General features: G+C 39.5%; 2 protein-coding genes across 4 annotated transcripts in view; one reads left to right on the forward strand and one right to left on the reverse strand.

The window, feature by feature from the left end:
* ATAD5 (ATPase family AAA domain containing 5) overlaps positions 1-6,034 on the forward strand; it is a 48,268-nt gene extending 42,234 nt beyond the window's left edge. For 2 of the 3 annotated variants that reach the window (XM_027567653.2, XM_027567655.2), the window contains 5 exons: positions 114-294; positions 2,353-2,534; positions 3,030-3,889; positions 4,319-4,477; positions 4,572-6,034. In XM_027567653.2, the coding sequence (XP_027423454.1) occupies positions 114-294; positions 2,353-2,534; positions 3,030-3,889; positions 4,319-4,477; positions 4,572-4,650 (1,461 nt within the window). In that variant the 3' untranslated portion in view covers positions 4,651-6,034. The remainder of the gene's footprint in view (positions 1-113; positions 295-2,352; positions 2,535-3,029; positions 3,890-4,318; positions 4,478-4,571) is intronic. The other variant, XM_027567654.2, reaches the window with a different exon arrangement.
* Positions 6,035-7,878: 1,844 nt separating this feature from the next.
* Positions 7,879-14,520, reverse strand: TEFM (transcription elongation factor, mitochondrial). The gene is made up of 4 exons (XM_027626148.2): positions 14,427-14,520; positions 13,057-13,520; positions 10,360-10,509; positions 7,879-8,512 (listed from the first exon to the last, which is right to left on the reverse strand). Exons 1-4 carry the CDS (start codon positions 14,455-14,457, stop codon positions 8,075-8,077), a joined length of 1,083 nt encoding a protein of 360 aa, XP_027481949.1. The 5' UTR covers positions 14,458-14,520; the 3' UTR covers positions 7,879-8,074.
* Positions 14,521-15,147: the final 627 nt, after the last annotated feature.

Consider the following 15,147-nt stretch of genomic DNA (forward strand, 5'->3'; position numbering starts at 1 on the left):
TGTGAATTTTAGTGAAATTTGTCCTACTTTTAGATGTGTACTACTGATGTATTTCTGTTAACTCTGCAATTCACCATGTTTCTTTTTTCTTTCTCTCTTTCTCTTTTTCTCAGCTAAATGTTGCCAGCTACCTACAGATGATCTGCTTGGCTGAGAACTTTAGAACTGATGTGAAAGACTTTGTAACATTGTTAACTGCAAATACTTGTGATATCAGAAAAAGTATCCTTTACTTACAATTCTGGATTAGAAGTGGAGGTGGATTTTTAGAAGAAAGGCCATTATCCCTTTGTCGTAAGTTGATCTGTTATAAAAGAAATTTCTACAGTGGGACCCTTTGTTAAAGTACATGCTATACCAAAATGTCTGAAAGATTTTAAAAATTTTGAGCATAAACATATGTATAAACATACATATGTCAACTGTGTTGGTGAAAATTTTATAAATATTAAATGTGGGTAAATAGAGTTAAACTGCACACAGAACAAATTGTTACTTATAAATTTATTAGCATAGTTTCTTTTTTATTTTTTAAGATTTTATTTATTTTAGAGAATGAGCATGTGTACAAGCGGGAGGGGCAGAGGGAGAGGGAGAGAGAATCTCAAGCAGACTCTGTGCTGAGCCTGGAGCCCGACACGGGGCTCGACTCTAACCATCAAGAGTCGGATGCTTAACTGACTGAGCCACACAGTTGCCCTGTAATCATAGTTTCTTATAAACAAATAGGATGATATTATTTAGCAACTAGCTTCCTTTTTTTACCTATTAAAAAACACTGGTGATTTTTCCATATATATATAAATTATTTTTATATGACTGTAAGTTCTCTTTTAGCTTCTTCAATAGTCTATAATTCTATTTTTCATAAGAGCTTTATCATTTCAGAAATGTTTTATTTCTTATTGATCTTCAGTCATTGTTACCTAATTGAAGTCACAGACATTTATTGAGGACTTTCTCCATGCCAGGTCCTGTGTTTACATGAATAAGACATGGTTCCTTCCCTGAAGAAGTTCATAGTTTGTGGTTTTCATGCTCCATAGTCACAGTTCTGTAGTTACAGATCCTGCTCTGGGAAATACACAAATATTTAAATAAAACCAAGGTGAAGTTCTGTAATATTAATCCCCTGTCAAGTTTTTTTTTCTTTGATCATTCAAAATTTTAATATATTTTTCTTTTTCAAAGTAGCAAACATATATATTTAATTCATTGTGAGCTTATATCTTTAACTGTTTCTTAGAAGTAAATATGATAAATATGACATGGAAAATAGCCTTTTATAAAAAACAAATTAGTAACTATTGCCATACTATTGGATATAAAATGCTACACCAGAAACTTTAAAAGATAATAAGTATAGCATTATTTCTTTTCTTGAAGATTTTATATGCATTTTCTTTCTTTCTTAAAAAACACAGATACGTATTCATTGGAAATTCAAACACTGCAGAAGTATATAAAATAAAAAGTAAAAGATTTTCAGCACTTCTTAAAGTTAGCCACTGTGAGAGCTTTATCTATGCATATACAAATATTGCTACCTACTTATTTAGCAAAATTAACCAATACTATATATATTGTTAATCAATTTGCTCTTTTTTACTTGAGAATGTATTGTTAGTACGTGCAATTCTAGCCCTCTATTTTTCACAGCTGCATGCTATTCCATAATAGGGAATGAATGTAACATAATTAACCATTACTTATTAGAGGAAATTGAGGTTTTCTTCATTTTGTCATTAAACTATGCATTGAATATCAATACACATATCATTGAGCATATCTGTGAGTACTGCTGCTGGAAAGAATTCTAGTATTGTTGCTGGCCAAAGGCTAGAGAATACATTACATTCCGATAGGTATTGTCAGGCTTCTTTCCCAAAGATGATTGTTCTGATTTATGTTCCCATGAATAGTGTATGATGGCTTTTTAAATGTATGCCTCTGAGAAAACTAGGTTACCAGTTGTTTTACTTTTGCCAATTTAAAAGGTGAAAAGCGAATGGTATCTTCTTTTAATTTTCATTTCCATGATCACTAGTGAAATCGCACATCTTTTTATGAGTTTATTAGATATTTGCTTTTCTTCTGTGACTTGTCTGTTCATAGTCCTTTGCACTTTTTTCTTTTGGATTGTTTTATAAGCCCACCACCAACCCTCTTACCCCCTGTATGCTAAAAATAATGTTTGTATTGTAATTTTTATGAGTTAAATACATATGTGGAGAAGAACAAAATGGGAGTATAGGTCCAAAAGATGCCAAAGGATCTTAGATTTTAAATAATTGTTTGCTACAGTTTATTAAAAATATAGATGGCTAAGATTTTCTTTTATTAATTTTGTAGGAGGAAATAGCAGAAACATTCAACTTGTTTGCTCTGAAGATGGCCCTGATTCCAAAAATAAACCTAAAAATACTAAAAGGAGTCCTATAGACCTTCCCAAATGTGACACTGGCTGTGTTGAGACCTTGTTTGGCCTTAAGAACATTTTTTCCCCATCTGAAGATTTATTTTCATTTCTAAAGGTATTTTCAGTATCTAGTGTGGGATATCAAATACATATTCCTTTTCAATTCCTAACACTCCCATCTTTTGAATCTTAAGGTTAACTTAAATTTGCCTGTAATTTTTATAGGCTTTAGATTTCTGATTTTAGCATACTGTACTACTTTGACAAATGGTGCAAACAAATAAACATATATTATAGGATTTAGACTAGAATTTAGAAAGATTTCAGATCAAAAAGACAATTTCAGAAAAGTAGTTTTTAAACAAATGAGCTTCTCACTATTGAATTGGGGTATAAACTATTAGAAAATTTAATTCTTCAAATATTAATAGTCTAAGTTTATTTTTCAGACTCAGAACCATTTTGATGAATTTAGGGAGTACAGATTAATAAAATTATGAGAGGGTAGTGACTCATTACTTTTCAGATAGACTAAGGATGGCACTGTATTCATATAGGTAGAAAAGTGTTCAGACTGTGTTCTAACACTTCACTCAAAATTGTTTTTCAGCACAAAGTCAGAACAAAGGAAGAATGGCATCAGTTCATCCAGCTTCTTACAGAATTCCGAATGCAGAATGTAGATTTCTTATATAGTAATCTTGAGTTCATTCTACCACTACCTGTTAGGATCATTCCAGAAACAGAAAACTTTTGTGGTGCATCAGTAAGTGTGGACACCGGTGCAGCAACAAAAAATATGAAATGTCTTGCTAGGAAACATTCTGAAGGAGAGAAGCCATTGAAAAAGCCACAAAAAAAGAAACAAAAGAAAAAGATGGTAACTCTAGATGATAGTGACTTATTTGACACTGAATTGGACTTCTCTAATGAATTTCTTAGCCTTTCCCCTGCATCTTCCTCCTCAAATTCAGAAGAAAGCAAAGCCAGAGACAAAGAAAGGAATCCAGAGACAAAGAAACTGAACAAATGTTTAGAGTCTAACATGGAATCTATTCCTTGTCCTCCTAAAACACCAGCAGAAAAGAAATGTTCTGCCCTTGTTTCTCACTGTTTAAATTCTCTCACTGAGTTCATGGATAACATGTCCTTCTTAGATGCACTTTTAACTGACGTAGGAGAACAAAAGGAATTTGGTCAAAATGACTTCAGTTGGACAAATGTGAAAAGCGGACTTTGTGATGAGTTTAGTCTGGAGGCCAGTGATGGATGGACTTCTCAGAGCTCTGGAGAATTAAAGGCAGCTGTAGAAGCTCTCAGCTTTACTAAATGTTCGTCTACTATTTCAAAGGCACTGGAAACCTTGAATTCTTGCAAGAAATTGGGAAGAGATCCAACGAAAGAGCTTACTCTTTATGTTTCACAGAAGCGCAGCAATATATACTTTAGTCAGTCAGCAACTAATTTAGAGTAAGTCTTCCTTTTACTTTTGATTTTTCAGTAATAAATGATAAAAGAAATGATTAGTTTCTTTTTACTAAATTTGAAATGCTGGGCTTTATTGATCATGGTAAACCCTCAATATTAATAATGTAGCTTCTAATAAGACCAGGGAGACCAGCCTGATTGCTGGGAAGAAAAATGAGAGAGATTAGGAGACTTGAATGACAGGGAATGGGGTTTGGGTTTGCTGGGGCAGATAGCGGGTAGCCATTAAAGATTTTTTCTAGATGGGAGTGATGTGTTGAAAGTAATACAGGAAGTCAACCTGGAATCCAGTTAATCTAGTCTAGACCAGAAGCAAGGAGAAGCAGAAACCAGAAGCTGGTTGTGTTGGGGATTGTTGCATTTTTCTTGGGCAGTAAAAATCAAAAGTAATGCATTACTTTTCATTTACAGCAGTGCCTGGAAGAGGATAGCAGTCATTAAAAGTGTATTTTCTAGCCGAGCCCTTCTGAACCTGGGGAACAAACAAGCTAGTATAATTGAGTACTTGCCAACTCTTCGGAACATTTGTAGGACTGAGAAGCTAAAAGAACAAGGAAAAAGTAAAAGAAGGTAAAGCCTCTATAACATTGTAGATAGCTATTTCAAGATTAATAAATATCCTCATCTGATGGTTAAACTGAATTTTTCCTTGTAATTTTGACAGGTTCCTACACTATCTTGAAGGTATTCATCTTAACATTTCGAAAGAGACTGTGAACACTTTGGCAGCTGGCTTCCCTTAATATTTCACATTAACAATGCCTTGTACAGATTATTATGTGTTCCTCAAGATACATTTTTATACTGATTTTCATGGAAGAATTTTTTTCTCTTAATGTACATTTAAAAGAGACTTTGTATTTTTTTAATAGTGTGCAAATATTTAAAATGAAAAAAATTGAGTTACTGTATTTATGATGTGGTATTTTTTTTTCTGAATTTTTTTGTATTATTTGACTTAGCTTTGTTGTATTATTGCATGTGAGCAAGCTGTTTCTAGAAGGTAGAATTCACTATATTTCTAAAGATGTTTCACTGTTAAATTAATCCATAATTTTTCTCTTTCCTGTTACCTTTAATCCACCTCTCTCCAACCCAACCATCCGTACTCTGTCAAGTTGTATTTATGAATCATCTAGGTGGTAATCTAGTTAACACAATACAAAATTATGTAATACAGAAGAACTTCCTAGGGAAGAAATTATATTTCATTTTACAAAAAGTACCATCTTCCCGATAAATTTATTTTTAGTGTATTCCTCCAGCGTATATTGCCATTGAATCATTGAAATGTTGACAAAGTGAAAACAAAATTATGAATTCTTTTTCATAAATCTTTTTTAGCAACCATTCATATGTGACTGCTTGTATATTTTGCCAACTCACATCATTTGCCTTGTACATTTTTCTTGTATTTTTATATCAGCGATGTTTTATTTCATAAAGATATTAATGATGTTAATATATCTATTTTGGACAAACTGCTATTCATTAAAATTGTAACAGAGGATTCTACTATGGACTTCCTACATCATAGTCATTTCCACTTAAGGTTGTTTTTGGAGAAAGTATGTATTTTTAATTACAAGATTTTAAAATCCTACATTTCACTTAAAATCATTTTTGCAACCATATAATCAGGAATATCTGAAAATAGTTTCCTATTTCAAGTGTTTATATTATGTATTAGCCTAGAATTCAGTTACATTATCTGGTGAATTATATATTTACCTCAAAGGTAAGGATCCTAATTTTGTAGAGATGGAAAATATTGATGTATACCTCTTTACAAATATGTATGAAGATATGTTTTTACCTCTTATTTGTTCAGTCTGCTTTTTCGTTGATAGTATATTGACTTAATTAAAGGTTAAAGCTAAAAGACTTAATGCAATGTTTAAAATAGGTGGTCCAGATGTAACCATCTGGGTAAATATGGATATTTTATAGGTTTGGATATAGGCTCTATCTTACAGGTTTCATCCTTGTACAAAAGAATAGATCTGAAGTTCTGTGGGTTTTTTTTTTTTTTTAAGTATATGGATTTTCTTCTATTGCATACCTAGCGTTCACTATTTGTAGAGCACTTACCTGTTAATTTGGTCTTATTAGAAAATTCTGGTAATAATCAAAGTAAAATAACTTTAGAATTGGGGTGCCTGGGTGGCTCAGTTGTCAAGCGTCTGCCTTCAGCTCGGGTCATGATCCCAGGGTCCTGGGATCGAGCCCCGCATCGGGCTCCCCTGCTCAGCGGAGGCCCGCTTCTCCCTCTCTCGCTGTATCTCTCAAATAAATAAATAAAATCTTTAAAATAAAAAAATAACTTTAGGATTTTATTTAGTAAGATCAAAAATCAAGAAACAATGGGGATATTTTCTTCCCTAATAGGGACATATTTCAGATTTTCTTTTAGGCTTAGCATTATTGGGGGGGGAAATAATTTTTTTTTTTTTTTAAGATTTATTTGACAGAAAGAGAACATGAGCAGGGGCATCAGCAGAGGGAGAGGGAGAAGCAGGCTCCCAGCTGAGTAGGGAGCCCAAGTGGGACTCCATCCCAGGATCATGACTTGAGCCAAAGGCAGACGCTTAACCACCTGAGCCACCCAGGTGCCCCAAAGATTTATTTTAGAGAGAGAGAGAGCGAGCACAAGCAGGAAGGGCAAGGAGAGGGAGAGAGAATCTCAAGGACCTAGACTCCACCCTGAGCCAGAGTGCAGAGCCCAAAGTGGGGCTCAATCTCACGACCCTGAGATCACAAGATCATGAGCTGAAACCAAGAGTCAGATGTTTAACTGAGTGCACCACCCAGGCACCCCAAAATTATGAATTCTTAAAGGTGATAAATTCCTGTAAGATTTAGATTCACTTTTGACATAAAGTAAGCAAATTCTGATGGCCTTCTCAGTACTTAGCATCTTATCCTATAAATGTCTAAAATGAACACGTTTTCACTGAAAGCTATTTCCAGAAATATGTGGGAGGTATAATGCACATATCTGGCATGAACAACTGGATGGTTGGTGAAGCTATTTACCAAAGTATAGAACAATGACAAAGGAGGTGATTTGAAGGAAAGATTATTTGAGATGGATAGTTTGGGATACCTACAACATATGGAAGGTGGAGATGTTTGTGTACAATCATATATGTAAATGTAGAGATTTACAAGTGAATGGCAGTAAGTCTAGCCTGCATCCCAGATTCCCTAGGGAGTTGGGAGGTTCTGGAAGAGAGGACTTCTACTTATTTTACATATTTGAATGTTTTTCCAACAAGCATATTTCACTCTAAAGGAAAGACGTAATGCTTTGACATCAAAGTTTTGGGTTCAGCACTGGTAAGATATGATGAGGGCCTGAACTAATGCAAATGTAATACTGGAAAATGTGAGATGTGAAAAAATTATGTGCTACTTTTCTCAAAAGATGGTCTGTCTAGGGGCATCAGGGTGGTGTAGTCGGTTAAGGGCCTGACTCTTGGTTTTGGCTCTCAGGTCATGATCTCAGGGTCCTGGGGTGAAGCCCTGCATCGGACTCTGTACTCACAGTGGAGTCTGCTCGGGATTCTCCCCTCTCCCTCTGTCCCTCCCCCCCCGCATACTTATTCTCTCTCTCAAATAAATCTTTTTTAAAAAAGATGATCTGTCCAAGTAAAATATTTCAAAGTGAAAAAAGAAATGAAAGCTTCTTTGTTCTGGGCTGATAGACTAAGTTGATGATAGTCCCCTTTTGGGAGCAATACATCAAACCACATGCTACTTACAGAATTAAGAGGGTTTCATAAGTTGTGTTTTCAGTTATATTTAGCATTATTCCCATGATGAGTACCACCGAGAAAAATCATTACTCTCTATTAGAAGGATGCAAATCATTAGTATAGGATGGAATTTGCTTTTCAGGGAAGCTAACTTTGTTTCTTGTTTTGGCTGTTTAGGGGGCATCTTACTGTTTAACACTTAAACCCAAAAGGCACAGAATCTCCTAAGATATTTATTGATTTCGCTTATTACTGTGTGAACGATTCAACAGCGGAAAGTCTGACTTTAAATACAAACATGTTTTCTTCTCCATAAACATGGATGTTAAAAACAGTTGGCTTTACAGCTTTAGGGCTAATAAATATAAATTAATATAACCTTAGAGCTCTTTATATTAACCTAAGCATTTTAAGGTTCAGTGTCAAAAACTGCTAATTCATAGAAGGCAACAGCTTGTAATAATGAATCATATAACTCTTCTGCTCTCTGTTGTTCAGTAGATGAAAACATCTGTCTGTAATGGACGACCTTCTCTGTGGGGAAGACTACCCGAGGCTCTTCCTTCAGAACAGACTCTGAGAGGAACTGCTTCACCAGTTCTTTTCCACTAGTCCGCGTGTCCCCAATCATCAGTTCAAAGTGCTTCCCCACTCCATTTCGATTCATGCTCAGCACCCGATGCTGGCCATCCTGGGCAAAGGTGGTGTTTAATAAGGCATACAGCATGGCTTCCATGATATGAAAATGTAACACTACAGGAAACCGAGATGAGTTCTGAATCGAAAGCCCAATTTTTTCCAGAACATAGAAGTCAGCTTTAGGCATCTTTGAAATGACTGAAGAAATCTTTAAAAAACAGAAAGAAAAAATAAGTGAACAAAAATAATTCATTAAGTTTTGTTTGGGTCCCCTCTCCCATTTTTATTTTTTTAAAATATATAACTTACCTTATACTGCTACTGACAGTTTTGAAGTAACTGAAAAATCAGCATTTTACAGAGGAGTCAGGAGCCAAGTTCTGCTCATGGTTCTATCAGGAATAAGCTGAGCTAAGGCAGATCATTTAGTCCCCCCAAGTACTAGTTTCTTCATCTCGAAAATGGGCTTCATAATCTCTAAAATCTATACTGACTTTAAGATTAGACAACTTAAAACGTTCGTTAACCTTTTAAAAATATCTAGGGTAGAGCATAAGGGTTAGAACACCCAGCCTACAGTCAGGGGCGCCTATAGCTCAGTTGGTTGAGTGCCTAACTCCATCTCAGCTCAAGTCTTGACCTCAGTTTTGAGTTCAAGCCCTGTGTTGGGCTCCACAATGGCTACTTTAAAAAAAAAAAGAATACCTAGCCTACAATCTGCAACTGACTAATCCTGTCAGATGCTTGATTATACCAGTTTTTGTATGTGTAATCAGGATGGTAATTATTACCCATCTCACAAGGTTTTGAAGACTCAAATGAGACAGTAAGTGAAGCATTTTGAAAAATAAGCTTAGGGGTACCTGGGGGTGGCTCAATCAGTTAAATGCCTGACTCTTGACTTCAGCTCATGTCATGATCTCAGGATCCTGGAATCAAGCCCCATGTCCGGCTCTGTGCTCAGCAGGGAGTCTGCTTGAGGATTCTCTCCCTCTCCCCCTATGTTCACTCGCTCTCTCTCAAATAAATAAGGGGCACTGGGATAGCTCAGATGGTTGAGCATCTGCCTTCAGCTCAAGTCTTGATCCCAGGGTCCTGGGCTCGAGCCCCGTATCGGACTCCCTTCTCAGCGGGGAGCCTGCTTCCCTCTCTGCCTCTCCCCCACTGCTCATGCTTTCTCTCTCAAATGAATAAATAAATAAATAAAAACTTCTACAAAAAAATGAAAAATAAGCTTTATAAATATAGTGATGAAGTTCTGTAACATTTAGAATAATGTCCTTTACCACCAATTTTCTCAGTATCTGCCTTTGATACGTTAAGGTATTTCATGAACTAAATGAAGAAAGATTCAGGGTGCCTGGGTGGCTCAGTTGGTTAAGCAACTGCCTTCGGCTCAGGTCATGATCCTGGAGTCCCGGGACTGAGTCCCGCATCGGGCTCCCTGCTCGGCGAGGAGCCTGCTTCTCCCTCTAACCCTCCCCCATCTCATGTACTCTCTCTCTCTCATTCTCACTCTCTCAAAATAAATCTTTTAAAAAATAAATAAGTGAAGAAAGATTCAATTTTTAAAAATCATAGGTGATGGAAAACATGATAGGAATGGGTGAGTAGGGGCACCTGGGTGGCTCAGTCAGTTAAGCACCTGCCTTCAGCTCAGTCATGAACCCAGGGGCCTGGGATCAAGCCCCACATTGGGCTCGCTGCTCGGAGGGGAGCTGCTTCTCCCTCTGCTGCCACTCCCTCTGCTTGTGCTCTCTCGTGTCCTGTCTTCGGCGCAGGTCATGATCCTGGAGTCCCGAGATCGAGTCCCACATCGGGCTCCCTGCTCAGCGGGGAGTCTGCTTCTCCCTCTGACCCTCCCCCCTCTCATGTTCTCTCTCATTCTCTCTCAAATAAATAAAATCTTAAAAAAAAAAAAAAAAGGAATGTGTGAGTAATAAGCACCCAAAGAAAATCCATCTGTAGTATTGTATTACATTCCCTTTAGGACTAGAAGATTAAACAACACAAGGAGTTCTAGCAGGTAGGAATTTGGAGGTGCAGTTGCTTTACCTCTTGTAAATAGACAGATGATAAGTATGTTCCTTTCATCAACTGGCAACACTCATTCTGCTGCCAGTCCAGCACCGCCAATTTACGATCCATGTGAGCCCAGGCAATTCTTCGAGTTCCAAAAACGATGGATACGATACTATTAACTGCCTACAACAAAAAGGCTGGTTTAATTACAAGTATAAACATTTTAACAGATACAAAATTTAAGCTATAAACTCAGAATGCCAAATCAGTTTATGTGATAGAAATATACTGGGGTGCCTGGGTGGTTCAGTTGGTTGAGCATCCTGGTTTCAGCTCACGTCGTGATCTCGGAGTCATGAGATCAAGCCCCATGTTGGGCTCCCTGTGGAGCTCACTGTGGAGTCTACTTAAAACTTTCTCTCCTTCTGCCCCTACCCCGAGCTCTTTCTCTCAAAAATAAATAAATCTTTAAAACAAAGAAATAGGGGCACCTGGGTGGCTGAGTTGGTTAAGCGACTGCCTTTGGCTCAGGTCATGATCCTGGAGTCCTGGGATCGAGTCCTGCATCGGGCTCCCTGCTCAGCGGGGAGTCTGCTTCTCCCTCTGACCCTCCCCCCTCTCATGCTCGCTCTCTCTCATATAAATAAAATCTTTAAAAAATAATAAAAATAAAACAAAGAAATACACTTCCATTTTATGAACTGAGAATTGTTAAAGAAATGCAGGAATAATTTTTATTTTTATTTTTTAGATTTTATTTATTTATTTGACAGGGAGAGACACAGCGAGAGCAGGAACACAAGCAGGGGGAGTGGGAGAGGGAGAAGCAGGCTTCCCACTGAGCAGGGAGCCCAATGCAGGGCTCAATCCCAGGACCCTGGGATCACGACCTGAGCCAAAGGCAGACGCTTAACGACTGAGCCACCCAGGTGCCCCGTAATTATTTTTTTAAAGATTACTTATTTTTTTTTAAGATTTTATTTATTGAGAGAGAATGAGAGATAGAGAGCACGAGAGGGAAGACGGTCAGAAGGCGAAGCAGACTCCCTGCTGAGCAGGGAGCCCGACGCGGGACTCAGTCCCGGGACTCCAGGATCATGACCTGAGCCGAAGGCAGTTGCTCAACCAACTGAGCCACCCAGGCGCCCTAAAGATTATTTATTTATTTGAAATAGCATGAGTGGGGGGCAGAGGGAGAGGAAGAAGCAGGCTCCCCGCTGAGCAAGGAGCCTGATGTGGGGCCTGATCCCAGGACTCTGGGATCATGACAGCCGAAGGCAGTCACAACTGACTGAGCCACCCAGGCGCCCCCCTCAGGAATAATTATTAAAAGATAACCAGTAGCAGTCAGGTTATAGAGAAAGCACTTTTTTTTTTTAAGATTTTTATTTATTTGTCAGAGAGAGAGAGAGAACACAAGCAGGGGGAGCAGCAGAGGGAAAGGGAGAAGCAGGCTCTTCACTGAGCAAGGAGCCCGATGTGGGACTTGATCCCAGGACCCTGGGATCATGACCTGAACCGAAGGCAGACGCTTAATGACTGAGCCACCCAGGCGCCCCAAATACAGACCTCCTTTTGATTCTTAAGCTCAACGATTCTCAAGCTTTAGTGTACATAAGAATTACTGAGCCAGGTTGCACACAGTACTTCCTGGGCAACAGATTTTTTTCAAGGACTACTGCATGATTTTCTCCATACAAAATGATTTTTTTTTCTTTTGAGGAAAAAAAAATAATACTGTATTTGGAAGTCAGTACAATTTTTCTCATCCCATACAAAATGACTTTAGAACCTATCCCTCTAAATAAGATTGCAATTCCACTATAAGAGTATAAATAGTATTTGTAGCCAAAACTCTGAAGGGAAATCCAAACCTTGAAAACTTTGGTTCAAATATTTTCCAGATCAACTGCAGGAGTTCTGTCCATAGTCCCTGAATGGACTTCATGAAACTTACAAGTCCTCTGAAAGTGTATGCAATATTCTATGTAAATGCGCTTTTTTTTTTGGTTGTTTTTCTTGAAAAGAGGGTCCTTAGCTGTCATCAGGTTTTCAGAAAGTATCCATAATTCTCCCAAAACTGAGAACTACTGGTCCAGAAAGTGTGCTTACTATTGGTACTCAATGAGAATATTTTATCATGTATTGCTACAAAGGACCTAAGCGCCTACTCCAAGGTTTAACGTTTGATGTGCCAAGTAATTCTAATATTTGTTTTTTAAGACAACACTGAAAAGGATTTGCTTATAGAATGCCTTTTAAAAGGGGGTAAAGGGGAGGGACAGAAAATAACTTTAAATCCTACTGAAAAGACCAACATAACGTTCTGAAGTCACTCCCTAAGATGCAGAGAGGCCATAACCCTCTCTGCATCTTAATTTCTCATTACTCTCAATATAACCCCTCAAAACACGGTCAGATAGCTCCTCAATTCCTCTTATATAAACCTCGCACAGACCTATTTCTCTACAACTGTTCTTTCTTCCTAGAAAGCCCGCCTCCTCCAACGAGCCTCATTCTCCCTCTCTGAGATCCAGGTTTTGGTCAACTTTTGCGCCACAGGTACAGCCCACGGTTCCCTACCCACTTCCTCTCTCTCCATCTCACTCTTCCGTGCTGATCACATACCAGCTAAACTATAAGCTGTCCTGCTGCCCAAAATAGTGCTTTGCAAAGTGGGTTCTCAATATGTAGGGAGTAGTATAACGGACATTAAGAAAAACAGTATACCTTCAGTCTCCCTCTTTCTATTTCCGGTTTGATGAGCTTTCTCAAGAGCCGGTTGTCCTGGAACTTTCTTTTTTTCCCTCCAGTCTCTGGACAAAGGATGGAGTTACAAATTTGAATGGTAGTTTTGTACTGGAACAAGGGCACATTCATTAAACTCTCCAAATTCTGAAATGGCCCAAACTTCTCTCTGTGCTCTATAATATTGACAGATTTTCTTCCACGAAGCAATCTGAAGGTTTCAAGTTCTTTATTAGACGCCGTATTCAACACATGCAAGATGGAAGCCTGCTGCTCTGAAGAGAAGAGCTTGTCAAGTGCGTTTCCAGGCTCCTTTGTATTTTCATCACAAATAGCAGTATTGGGAATAATCTTCTTAGGTGCAGTGGATTTTTTCCGACAGCAGGAATTATGTAGCACCTGGAACAAGGATGACCTTAATGGAACAGGGAAACATCGCCACCTTCCTAAAAGGAAAATTTAGCAAAATGTAAGCTGGAATGTCCTACTTCTTTTTAGTATTAGTTGTGGCTGGACCAGAGCCTTCGCAAAAGGACAGAGACTTTCCCATAATCTTAGAACTAGTATACCATACTCACAAGAGATGTCTTCTATTTTTTGTGGATAAGTCCTAAGTTTTACTACCTAGATATTTTATGCCCATAAGAAAACATGTATTTAAAACAATGATTTCAACTGCTTAATGTTTTTGACATTTTTAACTTTAGAGGGATCTTTCTGTAATTAATAGCTCTTGTTAAGAATATTTTCACTAGGGGCGCCTGGGTGGCTCAAATGGTTAAGCGTTGCCTTCGGCTCAAGGTCATGATCCCAGGGTCCTGGAATCGAGCCCTGCTCAGCTGGGAGCCTGCTTCTCCCTCTCCCTCTGCCCCTGCTTGTGTTCCCTCTCTCGCTGTGTCTTACGCGGTGGAACCAAATAAAATTAAATTGTATACATTTATAAGACATGTTTTGGCTGAGTGGTAGATGTAAGGGGCGGTTTTTATTTTCACCGGTACACTTTTCCAGATTTCTACTATGACTGTTTCCGCAAGCAGAAAAACAAAACACCACGTAAGAAACAATTCTGCAAAACCAATGGGAAGTCACTCGGACACTGCAGCCACAGGAAAATACCACAGCCAGAGGTGAGCAAACGGCTGTTAGCATCTCAACCCTCCGCCCGCCACACTGTCGGGGAAGGGGCCGCTCGCGGACCCCTCGCCCGGGAAGCACAGTCGCTCCGAGGCGCCCCGTCAGCTCAGCTGGGACTCCAAGACGGACAGCTAGACATGGGACCTGCGGGAGAAAGTACTCCAGGACCAGAGGCTAAGGACAAGTGGGAAATTAACCCAGTATTCCAGGTACCCTACCTCCCGCCACGAGGAGACTACAGGCGCTCATTGTCCCACGCAAAGGACTTGGTTCCCACAGTCCAATCTTCCTCCACTTCCGGCCCGGACGTGCTTCGCCTCAAAGTGCCCCGCCTGGCGGCGGAAAGGTTCCGGCCGAGTGGCGTTCCGGGGCCGGCCGGAGGTGTGTCCCGCTAAGCAGTGCGTGAGCCACTCCTGCGCTGCCGGCCTCCGGGCGGACTTCCGCCCAGGCGGTGTCCCCGGATCCCGAGCCCCTGGGTGGACTGTAGGTGCAAGGCTCCTCCTTCAGGGAGCCTCCCTGGGTTTATTCCAGGCCCATGGACTGATAAGGTCCTGTTGTGGCCCTGCCTGGGGGGCAAGGAGCGGAGTCTGGTGGGGAGCATAGACGGGTACACAAATAACCCTATTACTAGGCGAATGAGGTAACCGGGAGAGGCAGGGGTTCAGGGGAGGGCGAAGTAGGAGGAGGTGGCTTTGCCACTGAGCCTGGAAAGTCGGAGCAGCATTCCATTTGGAAGGGATAGGGGTCGGGGGTGGCGGGGGGTGGGGAGGAGATGAGGCTGGCACAACATTTGGTTGGGCCCCGAATGCATAATGAGGTTAGTTGAATAGGGTCAGACCAGAGGTTTGTTACTAGAAAATTGTCCATATATAAAAGTGTGAGGCTGGGGGTGCCTGGGTGGCTCAGTTGGTTAAGCGACTGCCTTCGGCTCAGGTCATG

This window comes from Zalophus californianus, chromosome 16 (genome assembly GCF_009762305.2).
Source record: "Zalophus californianus isolate mZalCal1 chromosome 16, mZalCal1.pri.v2, whole genome shotgun sequence".
In the NCBI taxonomy this organism is placed as follows: domain Eukaryota; kingdom Metazoa; phylum Chordata; class Mammalia; order Carnivora; family Otariidae; genus Zalophus; species Zalophus californianus.

Coding starts and splice junctions, on each gene's coding strand:
- TEFM (XM_027626148.2), bottom strand. CDS start 14,457: ATGAGCGCCTGTAGTCTCCTCGTGGCGGGAG. Junction 13,521..14,426: donor TAGTCTCCTCGTGGCGGGAG/GTAGGGTACCTG, acceptor TTTTCCTTTTAG/GAAGGTGGCGATGTTTCCCT. Junction 10,510..13,056: donor TAGAAAGAGGGAGACTGAAG/GTATACTGTTTT, acceptor TTTTTGTTGTAG/GCAGTTAATAGTATCGTATC.